We start from the raw sequence: 27,744 nt of genomic DNA, 5'->3' as shown, positions 1-27,744 counted from the left end.
CAGCTCTGGAGTATAATACAGGATGTAACTCAGGATCAGTACAGGATAAGTAATGTATGTACACAGTGACAGCACCAGCAGAATAGTGAGTGCAGCTCTGGAGTATAATACAGGATGTAACTCAGGATCAGTACAGGATAAGTAATGTATGTACACAGTGACTGCACCAGCAGAATAGTGAGTGCAGCTCTGGAGTATAATACAGGATGCAACTCAGGATCAGTACAGGATAAGTAATGTATGTACACAGTGACTGCACCAGCAGAATAGTGAGTGCAGCTCTGGAGTATAATACAGGATGTAACTCAGGATCAGTACAAGATAAGTAATGTATGTACACAGTGACTGCACCAGCAGAATAGTGAGTGCAGCTCTGGAGTATAATACAGGATGTAACTCAGGATCAGTACAGGATAAGTAATGTATGTACAGTACACAGTGACTGCACCAGCAGAATAGTGAGTGCAGCTCTGGGGTATAATACAGGATGTAACTCAGGATCAGTACAGGATAAGTAATGTATGTACACAGTGACTTCACCAGCAGAATAGTGAGTGCAGCTCTGGAGTATAATACAGTATGTAACTCAGGATCAGTACAGGATAAGTAATGTATGTACACAGTGACTGCACCAGCAGAATAGTGAATGCAGCTCTGGAGTATAATACAGGATGTAACACAGGATAAGTAATGTATGTACACAGTGTCTGCACCAGCAGAATAGTGAGTGCAGCTCTGGAGTATAATACAGGATGTAACTCAGTATCAGTACAGGATAAGTAATGTATGTACACAGTGACTGCACCAGCAGAATAGTGAGTGCAGCTCTGGAGTATAATACAGGATGTAACTCAGGATCAGTACAGGATAAGTAATGTATGTACACAGTGTCTGCACCAGCAGAATAGTGAGTGCAGCTCTGGAGTATAATACAGGCTGTAACTCAGGATCAGCACAGGATAAGTAATGTATGTACACAGTGACTGCACCAGCAGAATAATGAGTGCAGCTCTGGAGTATAATACAGGATGTAACTCAGGATCAGTATAGGATAAGTAATGTATGTACACAGTGACTGCACCAGCAGAATAGTGAGTGCAGCTCTGGAGTATAATACAGGATGTAACTCAGGATCAGTACAGGATAAGTAATGTATGTACACAGTGACTGCACCAGCAGAATAGTGAGTGCAGCTCTGGAGTATAATACAGGCTGTAACTCAGGATCAGCACAGGATAAGTAATGTATGTACACAGTGACTGCACCAACAGAATAGTGAGTGCAGCTCTGGAGTATAATACAGGATGTAACTCAGGATCAGTACAGGATAAGTAATATATGTACACAGTGACTCCACCAACATAATAGTGAGTGCAGCTCTGGAGTATAATACAGGATGTAACTCAGGATCAGTACAGGATAAGTAATGTAGTAATCAGTTCTCCTAAATGAGATCACCTCTTTGTTTTTGGTGCACTAAATAAAGTAATTAGTGCTAGGATTTACCTTTCTGACTTTTTACCCTACAATGATCTATAATTGCAGATTAGCTACTGCCAAATTCAATTAACTGTTATTAGTTCATCCAACCTATCTTAATGGCAGGCAGATCAATGACTGTGGCCTCTAGTGTAACTTCTTTAACACCTTTATTTATCTTTTTACTAATATTGTATATTTTCCTGGGAAATGTGCTTGCCTCCTATGAATACTCCAGCCCAGAACCTCTGCACCCTGTATAGGTCCTGCAGTGAATGCTCTACATTAAGGTCCATTACTTTAGTGTAACCCTTCCCCCAATGTCTTGATTCATCTTGTGAGTAATAAATTCACTGGATAATGATTTGGTGGAGGGAGTTGAATCTATAGCTGGCTCCTTGGCTGGGGAGAGCTGCAGCTTGTATGTAGGCAGGCTCGCCTCCTCTGATTCCAGGCTTTGCCATCATCACTCTGTTCTCTTCTGCTTTGCCTCCTTGCATTTCCAATCTCAGCCTCTCTCTCTGGAGATACTGTGAGCCTATGTGCCTGTAATGGAGCCAGCAGCTGACTGGTGTTGCTGCTACTTTCCTGTGCTAAGCTGATTTACTTGTTTAAGGTCTGACCTCATCATCCTGTCAGTATGGAATCCCACCTACACAGCAGCAGTAGCAGAGCATGGGCTGGAGGTGCTTGCAGCATGCACCAGGCACAGGGACCAGTCTCCAGTCCTTGGCTCCTCATGCACTAGAGGGATCCACTGATATCTGCACCTTTCCAGGTTCCACTGGCTTTATTCACTGCAAAAAAGGAGAAAATGTCAGTGTCTGGGAAGAAAGAGTTCGATGTGAAGCAGATCCTCAGGCTGCGCTGGAGGTGGTTCAGCCACCCCTCACAAGGTTCTCCAGGATCTGGGGGGTGCCTGCAGCAGGAAGGATATGAGCACAGGGGGACTCCGGTTCACAATAGGCTCAAAAACCACTCACGGGACAGGAATGGACTAAAGAAGACCAGCAGCCCTGTCCACAACATCCTGGCACCGGTGCCAGGTCCAACCCCTGTCCACCATCGGTCCATCCAGTCCTGGCAACAACAGAACCTGATAGAGCACTTGCAAGCCAGTGAGGAAATCCCCAAAGCCAACAGCACAGAGGAGAAACTGGGGAAAGAAGAGGACAACAGCGTCCAGGAGGTCGCCATCCCCTCCCAGGAGAGCAGGGAGGAAACCGCCGACAGGTAGGGTCTGGGGCTGAGCTCTATTCACACTGCGATACATTGTATTTACTACTCCACCCTGGGCAGGTTCTTGTTGCTTTGTATCCACTTTATTAATTGTAACAATCTCCCTTGCATTGCAACATTCGCTTAGATCCCAACATTCTATTTGTTGTCACAACAATTAGATCCCAGAATTCTGTGCTGCTACTTAGTATCCAGTTCCCTTTCTCTTCAGTTTCTGGATATTATATCTAGTAATCCTCTGTCCTTGTGATAATAATCTCCCAAATCCTGTATTCCATCTGACCTAACCAGAAAAGCATACGATGTCGGGCAGATTGTTTGCAGGGATCTGATTGTTCTCCTGCTTCATCCAATTAACCTTCAGCCATGACAAATGACACAACTTCTGTCCTGTCTGAGGCTTCACATGCAGCTGTTCACATTCACAGTGCAGATGTTTATGCAGAGGTTCAGCCATGTGATTCCAGGAGAGTATTGTGTCCCTGGACTGTGGGAGATGGATGGGGCTCAGGCCAGGGGTAAGCAAGGGGACTGGACTTTACTGGTAGAAGCTCACTAGGTGTGAAGGCACTATATATATATATATATATATATATATATATATATAGCTTCTAGTATACAGGATACAGGGTCAGACAGGAAGCAGCCGAGACAATGGCTGAAGTTCTCAAGTCTCATTTGCAGACAGGGGGGTTCTACTTGAAGTGATTCTGCTCTTGATGTTAAGGGTTAAACCAGTGATATCCCAGTCCTCCATGCTGCATGCAGTTTGTATATAGGGATGCGATGATATGTACTGAGCAATATACAGCATGCACAGAGGTACCTACCTATCAGGGTAGCCTCTAATATGGGGCCTTGCAACCTTAGGGGCCATTTCCACTCAGAGATGAAGTGCAGTTAGTGATGATTATGGAGGATGAAATGGGGGGGATTAGAAGATTGAACTTGGCCAAATTCTAAGTTTTATTGCCCATTGGTTATCCCTGAATATTTCTTCTTTACATGACTGTGTGCATTATACCTGTGCTGTTACATGACTGTGTGCATTCTATCTGTGATGTAATCACTGTGTGCATTATACCTGTGATGTAATCACTGTGTGCATTATACCTGTGCTGTGACATCACTATGTGCATTATATCTGTGCTGTGACATGACTGTGTGCATTATGCCTGTGGTGTATTCACTGAGAGGATTATAGCTGTGACATCACTGTGTGCATTATACCTGTGCTGTGACATCACTGTGTACATTATTCCTGTGCTGTGACATCACTGTGCATTATACCTGTACTGTGACATCACTGTGTACATTATTCCTGTGCTGTGACATCACTGTGTACATTATTCCTGTGCTTTGACATCACTGAGTATATTATACTGTACTGTGACATCACTGAGTACATTATACCTGTGCTGTGACATCACTATGTACATTATACCTGTACTGTGACATCACTGAGTGCATTATACCTGTACTGTGACATCATTGTGTACATTATACTGTACTGTGACATCACTGAGTGCATTATACCTGTACTGTGACATCACTGTGTACATTATACTGTACTGTGACATCAGTGAGTACATTATACCTGTACTGTGACATCACTGAGTGCATTATACCTGTACTGTGACATCATTGTGTACATTATACTGTACTGTGACATCACTGTGTACATTATACTGTACTGTGACATCAGTGAGTACATTATACTGTACTGTGACATCACTGTGTACATTATACCTGTGCTGTGACATCACTATGTACATTATACCTGTACTGTGACATCACTGAGTGCATTATACCTGTACTGTGACATCATTGTGTACATTATACTGTACTGTGACATCACTGTGTACATTATACTGTACTGTGACATCACTGTGTACATTATACCTGTGCTGTGACATCACTGAGTGCATTATACCTGTACTGTGACATCACTGAGTGCATTATACCTGTACTGTGACATCATTGTGTACATTATACTGTACTGTGACATCACTGTGTACATTATACTGTACTGTGACATCACTGAGTGCATTATACCCGTGACATGTGACAGCTTTTCTTGTTACACCCCTGACAACATGTACAGTCTTATAATACTCTGAGAATGCACGATCCCATTATAAGGTCTGGTAACGTTTCTGCTGATCCGTGTCGTTCTTTGTGCTCTCAGAACATTGCAGATAAAGGTTCTGTTCTCCGGTATTCTGGAGACTGGATGGTCCGTATATCGGTGCTGCCGCCGGCACTAATCTCAGGAGATCCCTTTTCTATAAGACTATGGAGGAACCGGCGGACTGAAGCCTGTGGGGCACATTTCTGCTCTGCACATCTGGCTTCCTGTATCTAAGTTCTTATTACAGAGGATAAGAGATCAGAACATTCAGCATTGGCCTGTAATAGACGGCAAAGTGCAGTGGAGATGGCGGCTTCTCCTAATGCTTCTTACACATGGAGGGTAGAAGCCAATACTCAAGGGGCCTCCAGCAGCTCGACTCCCCATCTTACTATAGTGACACATGGAGGGTAGAAGCAAATACCCAAGGGGCCTCCAGCAGCTCGACTCCCCATCTTACTATAGTGACACATGGAGGGTAGAAGCAAATACCCAAGGGGCCTCCAACAGCTCGACTCCCCATCTTACTATAGTGACACATGGAGGATAGAAGCCAATACCCAAGGGGCATCCAGCAGCTCGACTCCCCATCTTACTATAGTGACACATGGAGGGTAGAAGCCAATACCCAAGGGGCCTCCAGCAGCTCGACTCCCCTTCTTACTATAGTGACACATGGAGGGTAGAAGCCAATACCCAAGGGGCCTCCAGCAGCTCGACTCCCCATCTTACTATAGTGACACATGGAGTGTAGAAGCAAATACCCAAGGGGCCTCCAACAGCTCGACTCCCCATCTTACTATAGTGACACATGGAGGATAGAAGCCAATACCCAAGGGGCATCCAGCAGCTCGACTCCCCATCTTACTATAGTGACACATGGAGGGTAGAAGCCAGTACCCAAGGGGCCTCCAGCAGCTCGACTCCCCATCTTACTATAGTGACACATGGAGGGTACAAACCAATACCCAAGGGGCCTCCAGCAGCTCGACTCCCCATCTTACTATAGTGATACATGAAGGGTAGAAGCCAATACCCAAGGGGCCTCCAGCAGCTCGACTCCCCATCTTACTATAGTGACACATGGAGGGTAGAAGCCAATACTCAAGGGGCCTCCAGCAGCTCGACTCCCCATCTTAATATAGTGACACATGGAGGGTAGAGGCAAATACCCAAGGGGCCTCCAGCAGCTCGACTCCCCATCTTACTATAGTGACACATGGAGGGTAGAAGCCAATACTCAAGGGGCCTCCAACAGCTCGACTCCCAATCTTACTATAGTGACACATGGAGGGTAGAAGCCAATATCCAAGGGGCCTCCAGAAGCTCGACTCCCCATCTTACTATAGTGACACATGGAGGGTAGAACCCAATACCCAAGGGGCCTCCAACAGCTCGACTCCCCATCTTACTATAGTGACACATGGAGGGTAGAAGCCAATACTCAAGGGGCCTCCAGCAGCTCGACTCCCCATCTTACTATAGTGACACATGGAGGGTAGAAGCCAATACCCAAGGGGCCTCCAACAGCTCGACTCCCCATCTTACTATAGTGACACATGGAGGGTAGAAGCCAATACTCAAGGGGCCTCCAACAGCTCGACTCCCAATCTTACTATAGTGACACATGGAGGGTAGAAGCCAATACCCAATGGGCCTCCAGCAGCTCGACTCCCCATCTTACTATAGTGACACATGGAGGGTAGAAGCCAATACCCAAGGGGCCTCCAACAGCTCGACTCCCCATCTTAATATAGTGACACATGGAGGGTAGAAGCAAATACCCAAGGGGCCTCCAGCAGCTCGACTCCCCATCTTACTATAGTGACACATGGAGGGAAGAAGCCAATACCCAAGGGGCCTCCAGCAGCTCGACTCCCCATCTTACTATAGTGACACATGGAGGGTAGAAGCCAATACTCAAGGGGCCTCCAGCAGCTCGACTCCCCATCTTACTATAGTGACACATGGAGGGTAGAAGCAAATACCCAAGGGGCCTCCAGCAGCTCGACTCCCCATCTTACTATAGTGACACATGGAGGGTAGAAGCCAATACTCAAGGGGCCTCCAACAGCTCGACTCCCAATCTTACTATAGTGACACATGGAGGGTAGAAGCCAATATCCAAGGGGCCTCCAGAGGCTCGACTCCCCATCTTACTATAGTGACACATGGAGGGTAGAAGCCAATACCCAAGGGGCCTCCAACAGCTCGACTCCCCATCTTACTATAGTGACACATGGAGGGTAGAAGCCAATACTCAAGGGGCCTCCAGCAACTCGACTCCCCATCTTACTATAGTGACACATGGAGGGTAGAAGCCAATACTCAAGGGGCCTCCAGCAGCTCGACTCCCCATCTTACTATAGTGACACATGGAGGGTAGAAGCCAATACCCAAGGGGCCTCCAACAGCTCGACTCCCCATCTTACTATAGTGACACATGGAGGATAGAAGCCAATACCCAAGGGGCATCCAGCAGCTCGACTCCCCATCTTACTATAGTGACACATGGAGGGTAGAAGCCAATACCCAAGGGGCCTCCAGCAGCTCGACTCCCCTTCTTACTATAGTGACACATGGAGGGTAGAAGCCAATACCCAAGGGACCTCCAGCAGCTCGACTCCCCATCTTACTATAGTGACACATGGAGTGTAGAAGCAAATACCCAAGGGGCCTCCAACAGCTCGACTCCCCATCTTACTATAGTGACACATGGAGGATAGAAGCCAATACCCAAGGGGCATCCAGCAGCTCGACTCCCCATCTTACTATAGTGACACATGGAGGGTAGAAGCCAGTACCCAAGGGGCCTCCAGCAGCTCGACTCCCCATCTTACTATAGTGACACATGGAGGGTACAAACCAATACCCAAGGGGCCTCCAGCAGCTCGACTCCCCATCTTACTATAGTGATACATGAAGGATAGAAGCCAATACCCAAGGGGCATCCAGCAGCTCGACTCCCCATCTTACTATAGTGACACATGGAGGGTAGAAGCCAATACCCAAGGGGCCTCCAGCAGCTCGACTCCCCTTCTTACTATAGTGACACATGGAGGGTAGAAGCCAATACCCAAGGGGCCTCCAGCAGCTCGACTCCCCATCTTACTATAGTGACACATGGAGGGTAGAAGCAAATACCCAAGGGGCCTCCAACAGCTCGACTCCCCATCTTACTATAGTGACACATGGAGGATAGAAGCCAATACCCAAGGGGCATCCAGCAGCTCGACTCCCCATCTTACTATAGTGACACATGGAGGGTAGAAGCAAATACCCAAGGGGCCTCCAACAGCTCGACTCCCCATCTTACTATAGTGACACATGGAGGATAGAAGCCAATACCCAAGGGGCCTCCAGCAGCTCGACTCCCCATCTTACTATAGTGATACATGAAGGGTAGAAGCCAATACCCAAGGGGCCTCCAGCAGCTCGACTCCCCATCTTACTATAGTGACACATGGAGGGTAGAAGCCAATACTCAAGGGGCCTCCAGCAGCTCGACTCCCCATCTTAATATAGTGACACATGGAGGGTAGAGGCAAATACCCAAGGGGCCTCCAGCAGCTCGACTCCCCATCTTACTATAGTGACACATGGAGGGTAGAAGCCAATACTCAAGGGGCCTCCAACAGCTCGACTCCCAATCTTACTATAGTGACACATGGAGGGTAGAAGCCAATATCCAAGGGGCCTCCAGAAGCTCGACTCCCCATCTTACTATAGTGACACATGGAGGGTAGAAGCCAATACCCAAGGGGCCTCCAACAGCTCGACTCCCCATCTTACTATAGTGACACATGGAGGGTAGAAGCCAATACTCAAGGGGCCTCCAGCAGCTCGACTCCCCATCTTACTATAGTGACACATGGAGGGTAGAAGCCAATACCCAAGGGGCCTCCAACAGCTCGACTCCCCATCTTACTATAGTGACACATGGAGGGTAGAAGCCAATACTCAAGGGGCCTCCAGAAGCTCGACTCCCAATCTTACTATAGTGACACATGGAGGGTAGAAGCCAATACCCAATGGGCCTCCAGCAGCTCGACTCCCCATCTTACTATAGTGACACATGGAGGGTAGAAGCCAATACCCAAGGGGCCTCCAACAGCTCGACTCCCCATCTTAATATAGTGACACATGGAGGGTAGAAGCAAATACCCAAGGGGCCTCCAGCAGCTCGACTCCCCATCTTACTATAGTGACACATGGAGGGAAGAAGCCAATACCCAAGGGGCCTCCAGCAGCTCGACTCCCCATCTTACTATAGTGACACATGGAGGGTAGAAGCCAATACTCAAGGGGCCTCCAGCAGCTCGACTCCCCATCTTACTATAGTGACACATGGAGGGTAGAAGCAAATACCCAAGGGGCCTCCAGCAGCTCGACTCCCCATCTTACTATAGTGACACATGGAGGGTAGAAGCCAATACTCAAGGGGCCTCCAACAGCTCGACTCCCAATCTTACTATAGTGACACATGGAGGGTAGAAGCCAATATCCAAGGGGCCTCCAGAGGCTCGACTCCCCATCTTACTATAGTGACACATGGAGGGTAGAAGCCAATACCCAAGGGGCCTCCAACAGCTCGACTCCCCATCTTACTATAGTGACACATGGAGGGTAGAAGCCAATACTCAAGGGGCCTCCAGCAACTCGACTCCCCATCTTACTATAGTGACACATGGAGGGTAGAAGCCAATACTCAAGGGGCCTCCAGCAGCTCGACTCCCCATCTTACTATAGTGACACATGGAGGGTAGAAGCCAATACCCAAGGGGCCTCCAACAGCTTAACTCCCAATCTTACTATAGTGACACATGGAGGGTAGAAGCCAATACTCAAGGGGCCTCCAACAGCTCGACTCCCAATCTTACTATAGTGACACATGGAGGGTAGAAGCCAATACCCAAGGGGCCTCCAACAGCTCGACTCCCCATCTTAATATAGTGACACATGGAGGGTAGAAGCCAATACCCAAGGGGCCTCCAGCAGCTCGACTCCCCATCTTACTATAGTGACACATGAAGGGAAGAAGCCAATACCCAAGGGGCCTCCAGCAGCTCGACTCCCCATCTTACTATAGTGACACATGGAGGGTAGAAGCCAATACTCAAGGGGCCTCCAGCAGCTCGACTCCCCATCTTACTATAGTGACACATGGAGGGAAGAAGCCAATACCCAAGGGGCCTCCAGCAGCTCGACTCCCCATCTTACTATAGTGACACATGGAGGGTAGAAGCCAATACTCAAGGGGCCTCCAGCAGCTCGACTCCCCATCTTACTATAGTGACACATGGAGGGTAGAACCCTATACTCAAGGGGCCTCCAACAGCTCGACTCCCCATCTTACTATAGTGACACATGGAGGGAAGAAGCCAATACCCAAGGGGCCTCCAACAGCTCGACTTTCCATCTTACTATAGTGACACATGGAGGATAGAAGCCAATACTCAAGGGGCCTCCAGCAGCTCGACTCCCCATCTTACTATAGTGACACATGGAGGGTAGAACCCAATACTCAAGGGGCCTCCAACAGCTCGACTCCCCATCTTACTATAGTGACACATGGAGGGTAGAAGCCAATACCCAAGGGGCCTCGACTCCCCATCTTACTATAGTGACACATGGCAGACTTTGGGGTTGGTTATTGGGCACTGGAAGTAATATCTGGGAAGTATATGGCACATTCAAACAACGGCTTTTGGGGCACTATATGCTGGTATTATTTGGACTTTCTGGCAGTCTTTATTATATGGCACTGTTATTTGAGGACTGTAGGGCAGTACTATTTCAGCAGTGTGCGGCATGGTCCTGTAGGACCTTTATTTGAGCAACTGATGAAACTGCTATGTAAGTGCTATATGGCCGTATTATTTAAGAACGATATGGCGGTGTTTTCCTAGTCTGTGCATTGGTATTGATTGGGCACTGTATGCCACTTGTGTGGGCATTGTCCTTGCACTCTATGGCAGTGATGTAACATATGGCGGTATTATATGGTATATTGAGTTATGTGTGGGCTCTGTAATAGGTTTTGAAGGGCTGCTGTTGTGGTTCTATAATTATTGATAATACTTTATTGTATTATTGGAGTACAGAACAGCGGTGTATCGCCATATAGTGTAACTAGGATAATTCATACAAAGAATGGATGGAATAAAAGTTCCCGCAACCACAACCTTTTTTTATTTGCAAATTGGCTCCTGTAAACTCTTTACAAAATCTGCCCCCCCCCCCCCCCTCAATTGTGGCTCATCCAGAGAGGTTGATAAATACCCTGGTCGAAAATAAGTGTCACCCAAACCGCGCCATTTAGTGTAAATATATGTGTGGTTCTATATTTGCCCACTTTTTCGCCAGCCTCATGCAAAGTTTAACCATTGTGACCCAGTTCAGTACTTAGCGGCGTATTTCATCAATATTTCATCTCCACATCTCAAAATCCACAACTTTTTATGTTTCCGATATCTTATAGTTTTCTTTGGCACCATTTGGGGTTTTACACGCAGCTTTTCATCGCTTTTTATTCCATTTTGTGTAGGGGGAGACGGGATGAAAAAAACTACTGACAACTTGCAGGATAAAATGGGTTCATTTAATTGTATGGGTCAAATGTGATGATACAAATTAGGCCTCTTTCACACAACCGTTTTTTTTTTTCCGTTTACTGGCCGTTTTTTGCGTTCCATATACGGTCCGTATACGGAACCATTCATTTCAATGGTTCCGCAAAAAAAGTGGAATGTACTCCGTATGCATTCTGTTTTCCGTTCTGTTAAAGATAGAACATGTCCTATTATTGCCCGCAAATCACGTTCCGTGGCTCCATTCAAGTCAATGGGTCCGCAAAAAAAACGGAATACATACGGAAATGCATCCGTATGTCTTCCGTATCCATTCCGTTTTTGCGGAACCATCTATTGAAAATTTTATGCCAAGACCAATTTTTTCTATGTAATTACTGTATATGCCATACGGAAAAACGGAACAGAAACGGAAACACAATGGAAACAAAAAACGGAACAGCGGATTCGAGAAAAACAGACCGCAAAACATTGAAAAAGCCATATGGTTGTGTTTCATTTACGTTCTGTATGCGGTCCATATATGGAACCATTCATTTCAATGGGTCCGCAAAAAAAACGGAATGTACTCCGTATGCATACCGTTTCCATATTTCCGTTCAAAGATAGAACATGTCCTATTATTGTCCGCATTTCGGACAAGGATAGGACTGTTCTATCAGGGGCCAGATATTCCGTTCTGCAAAAAACGGAGTGCACGCGGATGTCATTTCGTATTTTTTGCAGATCCGTTTTTTGCAGACCGCAAAATACTGATAAAGCCATACGGTCGTGTGCATGAGGCCTTACATGTAGTTTTTTTTATGTTTTATCCCACTTAAAAAAAAAGTATTTAGTGGAGAAAAAGGGTGATTTTTTGAAACTTTTTTTTTTCTAAAACATTTTTCAAACTTTCTTGACCTCTTCCTTTTTTTTAAGTCCCAGTAGGGGACTGATCTGATGGCTTTGAAAATTCACTGCAGTTCTTGAATTTAGTGCATTTTGACTACCGGGTGTTAAAAAAAAATAAAAAGAATTAGGGCTCATTCACACGACCGTATGAATGAGTCCGCATCCGCTCCCTTATTTTACGGAACGCGTGAAGACCCATTTATCTCAATGCGGCCCCGCAAAAAATATAGAGCATGTCCTATTCTTGTCCGCAAGTGAGGACAAGAATAAGCATTTTTTATGACAGTGGCGGCCATGTGCTGTCCGAGAAACAGGCTGGTATCCGTGTTTTGTGTACAGTCCTGTGAATGTAGCCTTACAAGTAGCATCTTCAAGTAACCATCAGCATCCGGACGCAATGCGTTTTTCATTGAAGCCCCATTCACCTCTCTGGGGCCAGGGCTGCGTGATTATAGAACAGGCTGCGATTCTCACGTAACGCAGAGATGATGCGTAAAAAACAACGCTCATGTGCACAGACCCATAGAATAGTTCAGGATTCAGTGCGGGTGCAGAGCCTGAACTGACGGTATTGCACCCGTACGGAAAACCCGCTGGTGTGAGAGGGTCAGAGAGTGAAATGCTTCAGTGGCTACAATTGTGTCCACTGAGTTTCATCTGCACTGAAACATTGTAACTAATGGTCAGCACAGGGGAGAGATTTGTGCTGCAGTGGATTGTGTCCTAAGGATATCATTGTAGCAAACCCTCAGCCGTGAGCAGGACCAGGTCAATATGGGTCTTCAGCCTAAAGCATTAAAGAAAAACTTTCCCATTCACTGACAGAAAGCAGACATTTTTAAAAGAGTAAAAACTGCAACTAAATTCCCAGTAAAGTTGCTGAACTTTTATTATAAACAGAGCGCCCCTTTAATGGTTCTTGGAAATCGGAAGCAGGAAGTCTCTTGTAAAATGAAAGCTTGGATCCGGCATCTGGGTGGCAGGAATACGGGGCCGGGGTCAGACGATCTGCGAGGCTTCGTCCTGATAGAAATGTCTGCCTCATGTAGATAAGGAACCTTACAAAGCGGTAGGATATTTACTGTTAGCAGGCGGTAAATGGAGCCGCCACCGACGAGACGGCACTGATTCTGGCACGCTGAAGCGTAATCCAAACAGCGCACACGTCAAGCGCCTCTTATAATGGGATCCCGGCTGAGATGCTGGAAATTTCCATATAAAATATCGTGAATAAGAGAAGGAAGCAAACAAGTTGCTTCATCTGTCAATGAGGATCAGGCGACGCATTTGCTGAGATCTCAGATCGGAAGGAACGTGCAAAACCGTGACCGTTTTTCTCTGTGAAGGTTCCCGTTCATCCCGGTCCCGGTGTATCAGTAGTAATAAGCTGTAATAAGTAAGTCAGCGGCTGTGACTTATCACTGCTGAGGTGTGCGACCATTTTCATTGCCGCAGTGTTAAAAATGAAGCAGGATTACAAGCGATCCTATCAAAATCTGCTTCCGTTTTGTGTTTACAGCTCCTGTGCCGACCAATGTGTCTCCACGTTGGCAAATTATAAGCATCCTGCAGAAACGTGGAAAGGTTTTCCTGCCGCGTTGGATTTTTATCGCCGTTATCGGGTGTAGTTGTTAGAGAGTAATTTGTGCCAAATGGCGACAGAATGCAGCGACGCGGCACTATCCGAAATGTCAACCTTCACAGACCAGCAGCATGCATTTCTGGTCAGGATCAGACTACGCAGGGCTTGTTTGTAGTCTGCAACCATGGAAACGCACAGGTTTGCACAGTAGCTGGAGAAACAAAATGGTGATTTCGTAAATTCAGACTTTTTGCTTATTTGCTTCGATGCAGCAGCCAGTCTTATGTAAAGTTTTTGCATGACCCTTAAAATAGGATTTCCAGGCGCTTAGTGAATTCCTAAAACAAAAAAATAGTTTGCTGTTGCTACTACTACTCCCATGAGGTGACATTGTGGGAAGAGAGGCCACACCGAGCATTGTCTGCGCTAAGGAGACCACACCGAGCATTGTCTGCGCTAAGGACTTTCCACGCAGTTCCCTTCATGGCTGAGAACTCAGAAAAGGCGCCTCCCTGTGGTCACCCTGAGGTTTGCATTTTCCCAACAGATCTGAGGATTTCCAATCATCTGACGGACCCTTGACCTCGCAGATTACAAGCAGACGTTCCTGATCGTCGCCTGATCATCCGCAGAGATGAGAGCTGCACTTACACGCTGCAGTCGCTTCCATTGTATTCATACAGTGATTGCTTGTCCCCAAATTCATAGGGGGTCATTCACAAAGACACGCTTTGTACGCCGCTGTTTGTCTCCCCTTTGCGCTGCCAGAGGACAGGGGTGCACCTAGTCTTTCTGCTGCGAAAACTGAAACAGCGCCCCAACCTCCCAATGCCAATTTCTGACGCATTACGGACAAGGATACGACTGTTCTATTAGGGGCCAGCTGTTCCGTTCCGCCAAATATGGAATGCACACAGACGTCATCTGTAATTTTTGTGGATCCGTGTTTTGCGTACTGCAAAATACATACGGTCGTGTGCATGAGGCCTAATAGCGATATCAGTCACTGCACACGGCACCAGTACAACCAGCTGAAGGTGATTCTGGATGGGAATCAGCGGCCCGTGGCCGGACAGACGGGCCGGGTCACACAATGAAGTGGCGCTCTGCTTTGTGCTGACCGCGCTAGAGGTCACAGGAACTGAACGGTTGGTGGAGTTGGTGATGGAGTCAGGACTATTAACTGGGGAGGGCGGCTGGTTCATCTCATTACCTACGGTTTCAGCTGGTAATCAACAGTCAAGGCACCCGCCGCCGACGCGGTGCCAATGTCAATGCGCTGGGGTGCCAAGGCCGTACTTCTCTGTAATTGCTTTGGCAGAGAGAAGCACGGAAAACGCATTCACAATGTATAGCCGAGCGCCTGCACTCTCCTTCATTCCGTGCCCTCATCTCCGGTCTCGCTGCGCGTTTGCAGAATCCTTCAGTACGACGAGGACTGAGCTTGTAATGCAGATTATAATCCAAAGGGATTGTCCAGTCTGATGTGAACGACGAAGTCCTGCAACTTTCTAATAAACTTTATGCATCAATTCCTCACCATATTCAAGACCCCTGCTTGCTGCCAGAGAATAGAAACACTCTTGTTTACATTGAGAAGCTAATAAAACCTCAAAAACATCCTGACAGATGAAGAAGCTTTGCAGTTTTATTGATATGGTGCGTCCATATTTTTAACGGGCTGCAGGAATCTGAGTCTGCCCCTGGGGCACGTGGCCCAGATCTTCCTGCAGAAACCAGGGCAAGAATTGACGAAGAGTATTCACTTTCAATAACAGTAATTTGGACATGAACAACATCTATTTCCTTTAAGAAGTAATGGCGGGCAGAACAATTTTGCAGCATATTTTGGCGTGGAAAGCCTGCCGTGTGAACATCCCCTTAACAATCTCTCTTTTGCTCTTGTAATTGGCTACAATGTATCAGTGCAATGTATCAATCTAAAGTCCAGGCTGTTCCTGTTCAGAGAGCATTGTCTAGTTGGGATACAATTGTAACGACCATTCAGCTGTGAAAAGTGTTTGGTCCATGTGGATTTTCAGCTTCGGGATGTAAAAAAAGGAGTGTTCGTTGTTTGCTGACAGCAAGCAGAGATCTTGAAAACAGTGATAGAATAAAATATAGTCTATTACAAATGTGCAGCGATGATCATGGGTAAGAGCCAGAGGTGCACTTCTCAGAATATAGAAGAGATAAAATAAGCAGCAGAAGTGTAAAAATCGCTCAAGGGATGGAGTTTTCCTGCCCCCACTCACTGACACGCAGCAGATGCTGCAGATCTGGAATAGATGGAGGTTCTTTGCATCTCACGAGATTTCTTTACCGTATAAATGAAAAAAATAAAATAAAATAAAGAATCAACATTTTTCAAGCAGCACATTTCACCTGGAGCATCAGTCAGACGGAGGAGTGAAGCCAGGTCCATGGGGATCGCAGGCATGGAAGCCAGAAGCCCAGAGAAAGGGAATATATTGTATATATCTACTGTATGTGATAGAGCTGATACTGCCATATGTTATCAGGGGTCTTACATGGGACTGCAGCTTAAGTAGTCTAGAGGTAACTTTGTTGTTACCTCTCCCTCAATCTTCTCTTAAGTTACTTTTGTCTGTGATCTTTCTGTTCTTGGTGTAATAAAAATCATCTCTCAATGTACTGACTAACTGCTGATATTCTGCCTATAAAAGCAAGAAGAGCGAGAATGTAAAGCATGGAGGAGGGACGGAGCGTGAATAATAGTCATGAGTCATTTATGTAGAATGCTTAAGGCTATGTTCTCCTCTGCAACAATAATTTGCTCCATTTAATCTGAAATAAGGATCTTTCAAGCTACTTTGGATAACATTTTTTAGGTATGCAGTCCCTATGCAGACCTATGTGTCTCCATGGCCCTATCCTTGTTTATCGTTTGATCCTGCCCTCATTACTCCCCATATTTCTTGCCGAACTCCTCCTGAGCATTGTAGAGACCTCTGTGGTCAGTGCAGGTCAGTGTGGACATACAGCAGGTTATATACCCTTGAGGAGACTCCCGAGCTCCTTTTTCTTCTAGAAATTCAAGTTTGCAGAGCCATTTCAGAGTGAGAGAGTGGAGGATGCAGAAGGGTGGAGGAAGGAGAGCAGCTTCATGGGGAACATCCACTGAGCTCTGAACCTGCAGCTCCACATCAACATGTCAGAATGACAGAGGAAGAGACAGAGAGTAGGGCACTAGAGAAGGTAGGAGGATAGAGGACAGCTTTATAGAGAACACTCACTGAGCACTGAACCTGCAGCTGCACAAGTAACATGTCAGAATGAGAGAGGAAGGGATAGGCAGAGAATAGAGTACTAGAGTATGGAGGAGGGGAGAGGACAGCTTTAGAGAGAACACTCACTGAGCTCTGAACCTGCAGCTCCACAAACAACATGTCGGATTAAGAGAAGAAGGGAGAGACAGAGAGTAGAGCACTAGAGAAGGTAGGAGGATAGATGACAGCTTTTTAGAGAACACTCACTGAGCTCTGAATCTCCAGCTCCACAAGTAACATGTCGGAATGAGAGAAGACACAGAGAGGAGAGTACTGGAGAAGGCAGGAGAGGACAGCTTTAGAGAGAACACATTTCACTGAGCTCTGAACCTGCAGCTCCACAAGCAAAATGTCGGAATGAGAGGAAGGAAGAGACCGAGAATAGAGCACTAAAGAAGATAGGATGGTAGAGGACAGCTTTATAGAGAACACTCACTGAGCTCTGAACCTGCAGCTCCACAAGCAACATGTCAGAATGAGAGAGGAAGAGACAGAGAACAGATCACTATAGAAGGCAGGAGAGAGGAAAGTCACAGGGAACACTCCCTGATCTCTGAACCTGCAGCTCCACAAGCAACACGTCAGAATGAGAGAGGAAGAGACAGAGAACAGTGCACTAGAGAAGGTAGGAGAGAAGAGGACAGCTTTATAGAGAACACTCACTGAGCTCTTAACATGCAGCTCCACAAGCAACATGTCAGAATGAGAGAGGAAGAGACAGAGAACAAAGCACTAGAAAAGGTAGAAGAGAAGAGGACAGCTTTATAGAGAACACTCACTGAGCTCTTAACATGCAGCTCCACAAGCAACATGTCAGAATGAGAGAGGGAGAGACAGAGAACAGAGCACTAGAAAAGGTAGGAGAGAAGAGGACATCTTTATAGAGAGCACTTTTACTGCGCTCTGAACCTGCAGCTCCACAAGCAACACGTCAGAATGAGAGAGGAAAGGAGAGACAGAGAACAGTGCACTAGAGAAGGTAGGAGAGAAGAGGACAGCTTTATGGAGAGCACTTTTACTGAGCTCTGAACCTGCAGCTCCACAAGCAACACAACAGAATGAGAGAGGAAAGGAGAGACAGAGAACAGTGCACTAGAGAAGGTAGGAAAGAAGAGGACAGCTTTATAGAGAGCACTTTTACTGAGCTCTGAACCTGCAGTTCCACAAGCAACACGTCAGAATGAGAGAGGAAAGGAGAGACAGAGAACAGTGCACTAGAGAAGGTAGGAGAAAAGAGGACAGCTTTATAGAGAGCACTTTTACTGAGCTCTGAACCTGCAGCTCCACAAGTAACATGTCAAGGAAGAGACAGAGAATAAAGCACTAGAGAAGGGAGGAGGGGAGAGGACAACTTTAGAGAACACCCACAGAGCTCTTAAACTGCAGCTTCACAAGTAACATGTCAGAGAGAAAAAGACACAGAGATCAGAGCACTGGAGAAGGTAGGAGAGAGGAAAGTCGCAGGGAACACTCCCTGATCTCTGAATCTGCAGCTCCACAAGTAGTGTGTGAGAGAAAGCAGATCTACAAACAAAAAGAAGAAAAATAGGTTTTCCATAACAAAAGTTCCTATCTGCTTAAGGCCTCATGCACACAACTGTATTTTTCGTCCATGTGCTATTTGCATTTTTGTGGCTAGCACACTGACCCATTCATTCATTTCACCAAATATGGAACGTGTCCTATTCTGGTCCACAGTGCAGAATACTAATTTCTAGTGATGGGGCAGTGGAATGTACACAGAAGGCAGCTTTATTTTGTAGATCCGTTCTTTACAGACCTAAATATGGATGCACATGTAGCCTAAAGGGGTTTCCCAGGTTTACTAGAGTTTTTAACAGATATGCTCATGAAGTTGCTTACCTCATGTACATCTTTCTATTTGTTTTTTATATGGACTCTTCTGATCGGTTTTTACCATGTAAACCACAAACTCGGTTTGCATTCTGTATATAGCACTTGCTGTTGCTGTATTCAACCAAACCCATGTTGCGCTTCTTCTTTTCTCTGCCATAGCTCCAGCACCGACAGTAACAATGCCCAGCTAGTTTACAGTTTGTCCCACCAGCTAGTGACTCTCCTGTATCACTGCTCCTAGTTTATAACTCCACCTAGCAGCTAGTGACGTAGACACTCCCCTAATCACTGTCCCTAAAAAAAAACAACCAAAAAAACTCGTTTATAGATCGTCCCATCAGCTAGTGACATAGATAATCCCCTATGACTGCCCGGCTAGTTTATAGCTCCACCCACCAGCTAGTGAAGTAGACACTACCCTATCACTGCCCCATCCATGGACATAACATCACAGGAAATAAGAAAGAGCTGCATGGACATGGTCATGTGACCACAACCCAAAACGGAAGACAGGAGAGATAAAGGTCAAAGAAATCCATTGCAAAATCACTGAAACCTCCATAAATGAATATTGTAAGGAATGTTGATTCAAACTGGACACCCCCTTTTAACCACCTCCGGACCGCCTAACGCAGGATCGCGTTCCGGAGGTGGCAGCCCTGCGCAGAGTCACGCATATATGCGTCATCTCGCGATGGGCGAGATTTCCTGTGAACGCGCGCACACAGGCGCGCGCGCTCACAGGAACGGAAGGTAAGAGAGTTGATCTCCAGCCTGCCAGCGGCGATCGTTCGCTGGCAGGCTGGAGATGTGTTTTTTTTAACCCCTAACAGGTATATTAGACGCTGTTTTGATAACAGCGTCTAATATACCTGCTACCTGGTCCTCTGGTGGTCCCATTTGTTTGGATCGACCACCAGAGGACACAGGTAGCTCAGTAAAGTCCCACCAAGCACCACTACACTACACTACACCCCCCCCCCCGTCACTTATTAACCCCTTATTAGCCCCTGATCACCCCTGATCACCCCATATAGACTCCCTGATCACCCCCCTGTCATTGATCACCCCCCTGTCATTGATTACCCCCCTGTAAAGCTCCATTCAGATGTCCGCATGATTTTTACGGATCCACTGATAGATGGATCAGATCCGCAAAACGCATCCGGACGTCTGAATGAAGCCTTACAGGGGCGTGATCAATGACTGTGGTTATCACCCCATATAGACTCCCTGATCACCCCCCCTGTCATTGATTACACCCCTGTCATTGATCAACCCCCTGTAAAGCTCCATTCAGACGTCCGCATGATTTTTACGGATGCACTGATAGATGGATCCGATCCTCAAAACGCATCCGGACGTCTGAATGAAGCCTTACAGGGGCATGATCAATGACTGTGGTGATCACCCCATATAGACTCCCTGATCACCCCCCTGTAAAGCTCCATTCAGATGTCCGCATGATTTTTACGGATGCACTGATAGATGGATCCGATCCGCAAAACGCATCCGGACGTCTGAATGAAGCCTTACAGGGGCATGATCAATGACTGTGGTGATCACCCCATATAGACTCCCTGATCACCCCCCTGTAAAGCTCCATTCAGATGTCCGCATGATTTTTACGGATGCACTGATAGATGGATCCGATCCTCAAAACGCATCCGGACGTCTGAATGAAGCCTTACAGGGGCATGATCAATGACTGTGGTGATCACCCCATATAGACTCCCTGATCACCCCCCTGTAAAGCTCCATTCAGATGTCCGCATGATTTTTACGGATGCACTGATAGATGGATCCGATCCGCAAAACGCATCCGGACGTCTGAATGAAGCCTTACAGGGGCATGATCAATGACTGTGGTGATCACCCCATATAGACTCCCTGATCACCCCCCTGTCATTGATCACCCCCCTGTAAAGCTCCATTCAGATGTCCGCATGATTTTTACGGATGCACTGATAGATGGATCCGATCCGCAAAACGCATCCGGACGTCTGAATGAAGCCTTACAGGGGCATGATCAATGACTGTGGTGATCACCCCATATAGACTCCCTGATCACCCCCCTGTCATTGATTACCCCCCTGTAAAGCTCCATTCAGATGTCCGCATGATTTTTACGGATGCACTGATAGATGGATCGGATCCGCAAAACGCATCCGGACGTCTGAATGAAGCCTTACAGGGGCGTGATCAATGACTGTGGTTATCACCCCATATAGACTCCCTGATCACCCCCCTGTCATTGATCACCCCCCTGTCATTGATCAACCCCCCTGTCATTGATCACCCCCCTGTCATTGATCACCCCCCTGTCATTGATCACCCCCCTGTCATTGATCACCCCCCTGTAAGGCTCCATTCAGATATTTTTTTGGCCCAAGTTAGCAGAATTTTTTTTTTTTTTCTTACAAAGTCTCATATTCCACTAACTTGTGTCAAAAAATAAAATCTCACATGAACTCACCATACCCCTCACGGAATCCAAATGCGTAAAATTTTTTAGACATTTATATTCCAGACTTCTTCTCACGCTTTAGGGCCCCTAGAATGCCAGGGCAGTATAAATACCCCACATGTGACCCCATTTCGGAAAGAAGACACCCCCAGGTATTCCGTGAGGGGCATATTGAGTCCATGAAAGATTGAATTTTTTGTCCCAAGTTAGCGGAACGGGAGACTTTGTGAGAAAAAAATTAAAAATATCAATTTCCGCTAACTTGTGCCAAAAAAAAAAAAATTCTATGAACTCGCCATGCCCCTCATTGAATACCTTGGGGTGTCTTCTTTCCAAAATGGGGTCACATGTGGGGTATTTATACTGCTCTGGCATTCTAGGGGCCCCAAAGCGTGAGAAGAAGTCTGGTATCCAAATGTCTAAAAATGCCCTCCTAAAAGGAATTTGGGCACCTTTGCGCATCTAGGCTGCAAAAAAGTGTCACACATCTGGTATCGCCGTACTCAGGAGAAGTTGGGGAATGTGTTTTGGGGTGTCATTTTACATATACCCATGCTGGGTGAGAGAAATATCTTGGTCAAATGCCAACTTTGTATAAAAAAATGGGAAAAGTTGTCTTTTGCCAAGATATTTCTCTCACCCAGCATGGGTATATGTAAAATGACACCCCAAAACACATTCCCCAACTTCTCCTGAATACGGCGATACCACATGTGTGACACTTTTTTGCAGCCTAGGTGGGCAAAGGGGCCCATATTCCAAAGAGCACCTTTAGGATTTCACAGGTCATTTACCTACTTACCACACATTAGGGCCCCTGGAAAATGCCAGGGCAGTATAACTACCCCACAAGTGACCCCATTTTGGAAAGAAGACACCCCAAGGTATTCCGTGAGGGGCATGGCGAGTTCCTAGAATTTTTTATTTTTTGTCACAAGTTAGTGGAAAATGCTTATTTTTTTTTTTATTTTTTTTTTCATACAAAGTCTCATATTCCACTAACTTGTGACAAAAAATAAAAAGTTCCATGAACTCACTATGCCCATCAGCGAATACCTTGGGGTCTCTTCTTTCCAAAATGGGGTCACTTGTGTGGTAGTTATACTGCCCTGGCATTCTAGGGGCCCAAATGTGTGGTAAGGAGTTTGAAATCAAATTCTGTAAAAAATGACCTGTGAAATCCGAAAGGTGCTCTTTTGAATATGGGCCCCTTTGCCCACCTAGGCTGCAAAAAAGTGTCACACATCTGGTATCTCCGTAATCGGGAGAAGTTGGGGAATGTGTTTTGGGGTGTCATTTTACATATACCCATGCTGGGTGAGAGAAATATCTTGGCAAAAGACAACTTTTCCCATTTTTTTATACAAAGTTGGCATTTGACCAAGATATTTATCTCACCCAGCATGGGTATATGTAAAAAGACACCCCAAAACACATTCCTCAACTTCTCCTGAATACAGAGATACCAGATGTGTGACACTTTTTTGCAGCCTAGGTGGGCAAAGGGGCCCACATTCCAAAGAGCACCTTTCGGATTTCACAGGTCATTTACCTACTTACCACACATTTGGGCCCCTAGAATGCCAGGGCAGTATAACTACCCCACAAGTGACCCCATTTTGGAAAGAAGAGACCCCAAGGTATTCGCTGATGGGCATAGTGAGTTCATGGAAGTTTTTATTTTTTGTCACAAGTTTGTGGAATATGAGACTTTGTATGAAAAAAAAAATTTAAAAAAAAATCATCATTTTCCACTAACTTGTGACAAAAAATAAAAAATTCTAGGAACTCGCCATGCCCCTCACGGAATACCTTGGGGTGTCTTCTTTCCAAAATGGGGTCACTTGTGGGGTAGTTATACTGCCCTGGTATTCTAGGGGCCCAAATGTGTGGTAAGGAGTTTGAAATCAAATTCAGGAAAAAATGAGGAGTGAAATCCGAAAGGTGCTCTTTGGAATATGGGCCCCTTTGCCCACCTAGGCTGCAAAAAAGTGTCACACATCTGGTATCCCCGTACTCAGGAGAAGTTGAGGAATGTGTTTTGGGGTGTCTTTTTACATATACCCATGCTGGGTGAGATAAATATCTTGGTCAAATGACAACTTTGTATAAAAAAATGGGAAAAGTTGTCTTTTGCCAAGATATTTCTCTCACCCAGCATGGGTATATATAAAATGACACCCCAAAACACATTCCCCACCTTCTCCTGAGTACGGAGATACCAGATGTGTGACACTTTTTTGCAGCCTAGGTGGGCAAAGGGGCCCATATTCCAAAGAGCACCTTTCGGATTTCACAGGTCATTTTTTACAGAATTTGATTTCAAACTCCTTACCACACATTTGGGCCCCTAGAATGCCAGGGCAGTATAACTACCCCACAAGTGACCCCATTTTGGAAAGAAGAGACCCCAAGGTATTCGCTGATGGGCATAGTGAGTTCATAAAACTTTTTATTTTTTGTCACAAGTTAGTGGAATATGAGACTTTGTAAGAAAAAAAAAAAAAAAAAAAAATCATAATTTTCCGCTAACTTGTGACAAAAAATAAAAAGTTCTATGAACTCACTATGCCCATCAGCGAATACCTTAGGGTGTGTACTTTCAGAAATGGGGTCATTTGTGGGGTGTTTGTACTGTCTGGGCATTGTAGAACCTCAGGAAACATGACAGGTGCTCAGAAAGTCAGAGCTGCTTCAAAAAGCGGAAATTCACATTTTTGTACCATAGTTTGTAAACGCTATAACTTTTACCCAAACCATTTTTTTTTTACCCAAACATTTTTTTTTTATCAAAGACATGTAGAACTATAAATTTAGAGCAAAATTTCTATATGGATGTCGTTTTTTTTGCAAAATTTTACTACTGAAAGTGAAAAATGTCATTTTTTTGCAAAAAAATCGTTAAATTTCGATTAATAACAAAAAAAGTAAAAATGTCAGCAGCAATGAAATACCACCAAATGAAAGCTCTATTAGTGAGAAGAAAAGGAGGTAAAATTCATTTGGGTGGTAAGTTGCATGACCGAGCAATAAACGGTGAAAGTAGTGTAGGTCAGAAGTGTAAAAAGTGGCCTGGTCTTTCAGGGTGTTTAAGCACTGGGGGCTGAGGTGGTTAAAGTGAACAAAAGAAACGCTGTTTATTCGGCTCTGTAACATGACATGTGCAGTGTATGTTCAATTCTTCTCGCTGTCGGCCCACACCTCATACAGATCTGCTTTGCAATATAGAAACATAGAAACATAGAAATATCAACTTTATTACAAGAAATTAAAAATAAAAAGGCTGTTAATCTCAGAGGGAGATCCTCTCTGGAGATGTCAACTTTTACTTTACTGCTAAAAGTGGATTTTTGACTAAAACGTGAAATATTTTTATAGCTACATCTGAGATATGTCTCAGGGTCAATATCTTCCATTAACACCTCTGAACATTTTACTTTCATGCAGTCCTGGGGGGGTTCACATATGAAATAAATACATGCAACATTTGTCTTGTATGATAAAAAGAAATCTTAGGTTTTTGGCTTGGGCTCTATAATGACACCTAGTTGCCAAGGCATTACCGTAAAACTGTGGCATCGCAAATTCAGTTTTACTGTGAATTCAAAGATTTGAGAATAAAATAGGCCTAACAAGGCTAAGTGAATAAACATATTTACTTAATGTGATACAAATCACATACAGACTAAAAGTAAATAACAATCAATCACTTGGCTTTTAACAACAATGTGGTGAGTGTCTGTTTTCACACTACCAACATGGTACATGGCCAAAGCCTCATGGTAATACAGAGACAGACAGTCAGACAACACCATCTTACCTGATTGATACCATAAGTGGAGCTGAAAGCTTTATTTCATGCATAGAGATTTCTAACTTAATGACCCCTCCTACTGAGGATGTCCATTGTGGAATATGCATGTCCTAAGCTATCTAACCACTCAGGAACGCAGTCTTTTTGCATAACGATAGGGGTCTTGTATTTTTTTTTTAGAATGGCCCTGTCTGAGCATAAGATGCAATATCTGAATACTGGCATAACCTACATCAGTCACAGAATAATTGGCACAAAAACAATGAAATAACGACCCATCCACAAACAGCGCCTAATGGCAGCGAGTGCCGAAATGTCACAGGAGCCTGAGAGATTATGTAATTAGCTGAATCTACAAGGCACCAGCCAGACGTGTGCTGACTGCTGATGAAGCCCCGGGACGCGGCACAGAACGGGCGGGAGATGGATCTGCATGGTTAAGTAAATGCAAGTCACCAGTTCTATGGAAGATAAGAGACACCCAGTGTGGTTAGCATTGCAGCTCCGATAGGGGTTATTGTCCAGCTGGTTTTAGGAATGTCTCTGGAAACTGGGTGAAATCCACTGTGACAGCCATTACTACCCACATGGGGTTTCAACCCATAGTCCCGGAGGTGGGAGGGGTGGTCCATATAACAGGTTCAGCCATCTTGCATTTATTTTAGCTCCATCTTTAACCCTTTAATTTTTGTCTGGGAGATCAGCTTTTTCTTGTCGGAGTCAGGGTAATCCTATGTGTCAGAGAGATTTATAAGAAGAAGGTGCAATTACTTGCATGATGACCGCCACACATTACTGAGGAACATAGCCAAGGAGAATGATGACGCAGCATTATAGCGCATTGGTCAGGGCTGAGTCTCGACCCATCACCTGGGGTGGTCGGGGGTCATAAGCAAATCCACGCACTACATTGTCATTTGCGTAAAGGCGGACGGTCATGCGACCTCATACAATCCAACACAAATTACTTGGTTTCTTTTTTAGTTTAGTAGAACTGGTTGTCCGCTCCGCCCAATCATTGACAATAACGACTACTGATCTATAGCCCCTTAGTGCCCCCACACAGTAGGTATAGCCCCTTAGTGCCCCCACACAGTAGGTATAGCCCCTTAGTGCCCCCACACAGTAGTTATAGCCCCTTAGTGCCCCCACACAGTAGTTATAGCCCCTGAGTGCCCCCACACAGTAGTTATAGCCCCTTAGTGCCCCTACACAGTAGTTATAGGTCCTTGGTAACCCCACACAGTAGTTATAGCCCCCCCAGTGCCCACACACAGTAGTTATAGCTCCTTGGTGCCCCCACACAGTAGTTATAGCCCTTGAGTGCCCCCACACAGAAGGTATAGCCCCTGAGTGCCCCCACACAATAGTTATAGCCCCTGAGTGCCCCCACACAGTAGTTATAGCCCCTGAGTGCCCCCACACAGTAGTTATAGCCCCTGAGTTCCCCCACACAGTAGTTATAGCCCCTTGGTGCCCCCACACAGTAGTTATAGGTCTTTGGTGCCCCCACACAGTAGTTATAGCCCCCCCAGTGCCCACACACAGTAGCTATAGCCCCCCAGTGCCTCCACACAGTAGCTATAGCCCCCCAGTGCCCCCACACATTAGCCATAGCCTACAGGGCCCCCATACAGTAGTTGTAGCCCCCCCAGTGCCCCCACACAGTAGTTAAAGCTCCTTGGTGCCCCCATACAGTACTTATTACCCCCCAGTGCCCCCTCACAGTAGTTATAGCCTCTTGGTGCCCCCACACTGTAGTTGTAGCCCCGCAGCGCCCCCACACAGTATGTATAGCCCCCCCAGTGCCCCCACACAATAGTTATAGCCCATTGGTGCCCCCACACTGTAGCTATAGCCCCCCAGTGCCCCCACACATTACTTATAGTCTACAGGGCCCCCATACAGTAGTTGTAGCCCCCCAGTGCCCCCACTCAGTAGTTAAAGCTCCTTGGTGCCCCCATACAGTACTTATTACCCCCCAGTGCCCCAATCAGTAGTTATAGCTCCTTGGTGCCCCCACACATTAGTTATAGCCCCTGTGGTGTAAATAAAATTTAAAACACTAATACTCACCTAGCTTTGTTGCCCTTATGATCGGAGCCCATCTCGCCCTCCCCAGTAGGTGCAATGCCTGCTCGGCTGAGTGGGGGTCTAGGATGTGAACAGGCTGAGGACAGGATGGGGAATGATCCTCAGTCCGTACTCTCTTCTACTCAGTCCAGAAGGCCGGATGCAATGATATAATGGCACCTGCTAAGTAGAAGAGCACATGGGCCAAGGATCCTTCTCCGGCCTGTCCTTGGCCTGAGGAGAGCATGGCTGGGTAATGAGGCTTGGGCCGTAGTGGATGATGGGCATACACAGCAACCATTATTACAACTACGGCTGCTACAGCTTCGCC

At 46.0% G+C, this 27,744-nt stretch overlaps 1 protein-coding gene across 1 annotated transcript in view; it reads left to right on the top strand.

The window, feature by feature from the left end:
* Nucleotides 1-1,910: 1,910 nt before the first annotated feature.
* Nucleotides 1,911-27,744, top strand: part of KLHL4 (kelch like family member 4) — a 206,746-nt gene continuing 180,912 nt past the window's right edge. The window contains exon 1 of the mRNA XM_040442447.1: nucleotides 1,911-2,712. Within this exon, the coding sequence (XP_040298381.1) occupies nucleotides 2,294-2,712 (419 nt within the window). The 5' untranslated portion in view covers nucleotides 1,911-2,293. The remainder of the gene's footprint in view (nucleotides 2,713-27,744) is intronic.

This window comes from Bufo bufo, chromosome 8, assembly GCF_905171765.1.
Source record: "Bufo bufo chromosome 8, aBufBuf1.1, whole genome shotgun sequence".
Classification (NCBI taxonomy): domain Eukaryota; kingdom Metazoa; phylum Chordata; class Amphibia; order Anura; family Bufonidae; genus Bufo; species Bufo bufo.
This window is presented reverse-complemented; position numbering and strand designations above follow the sequence as displayed.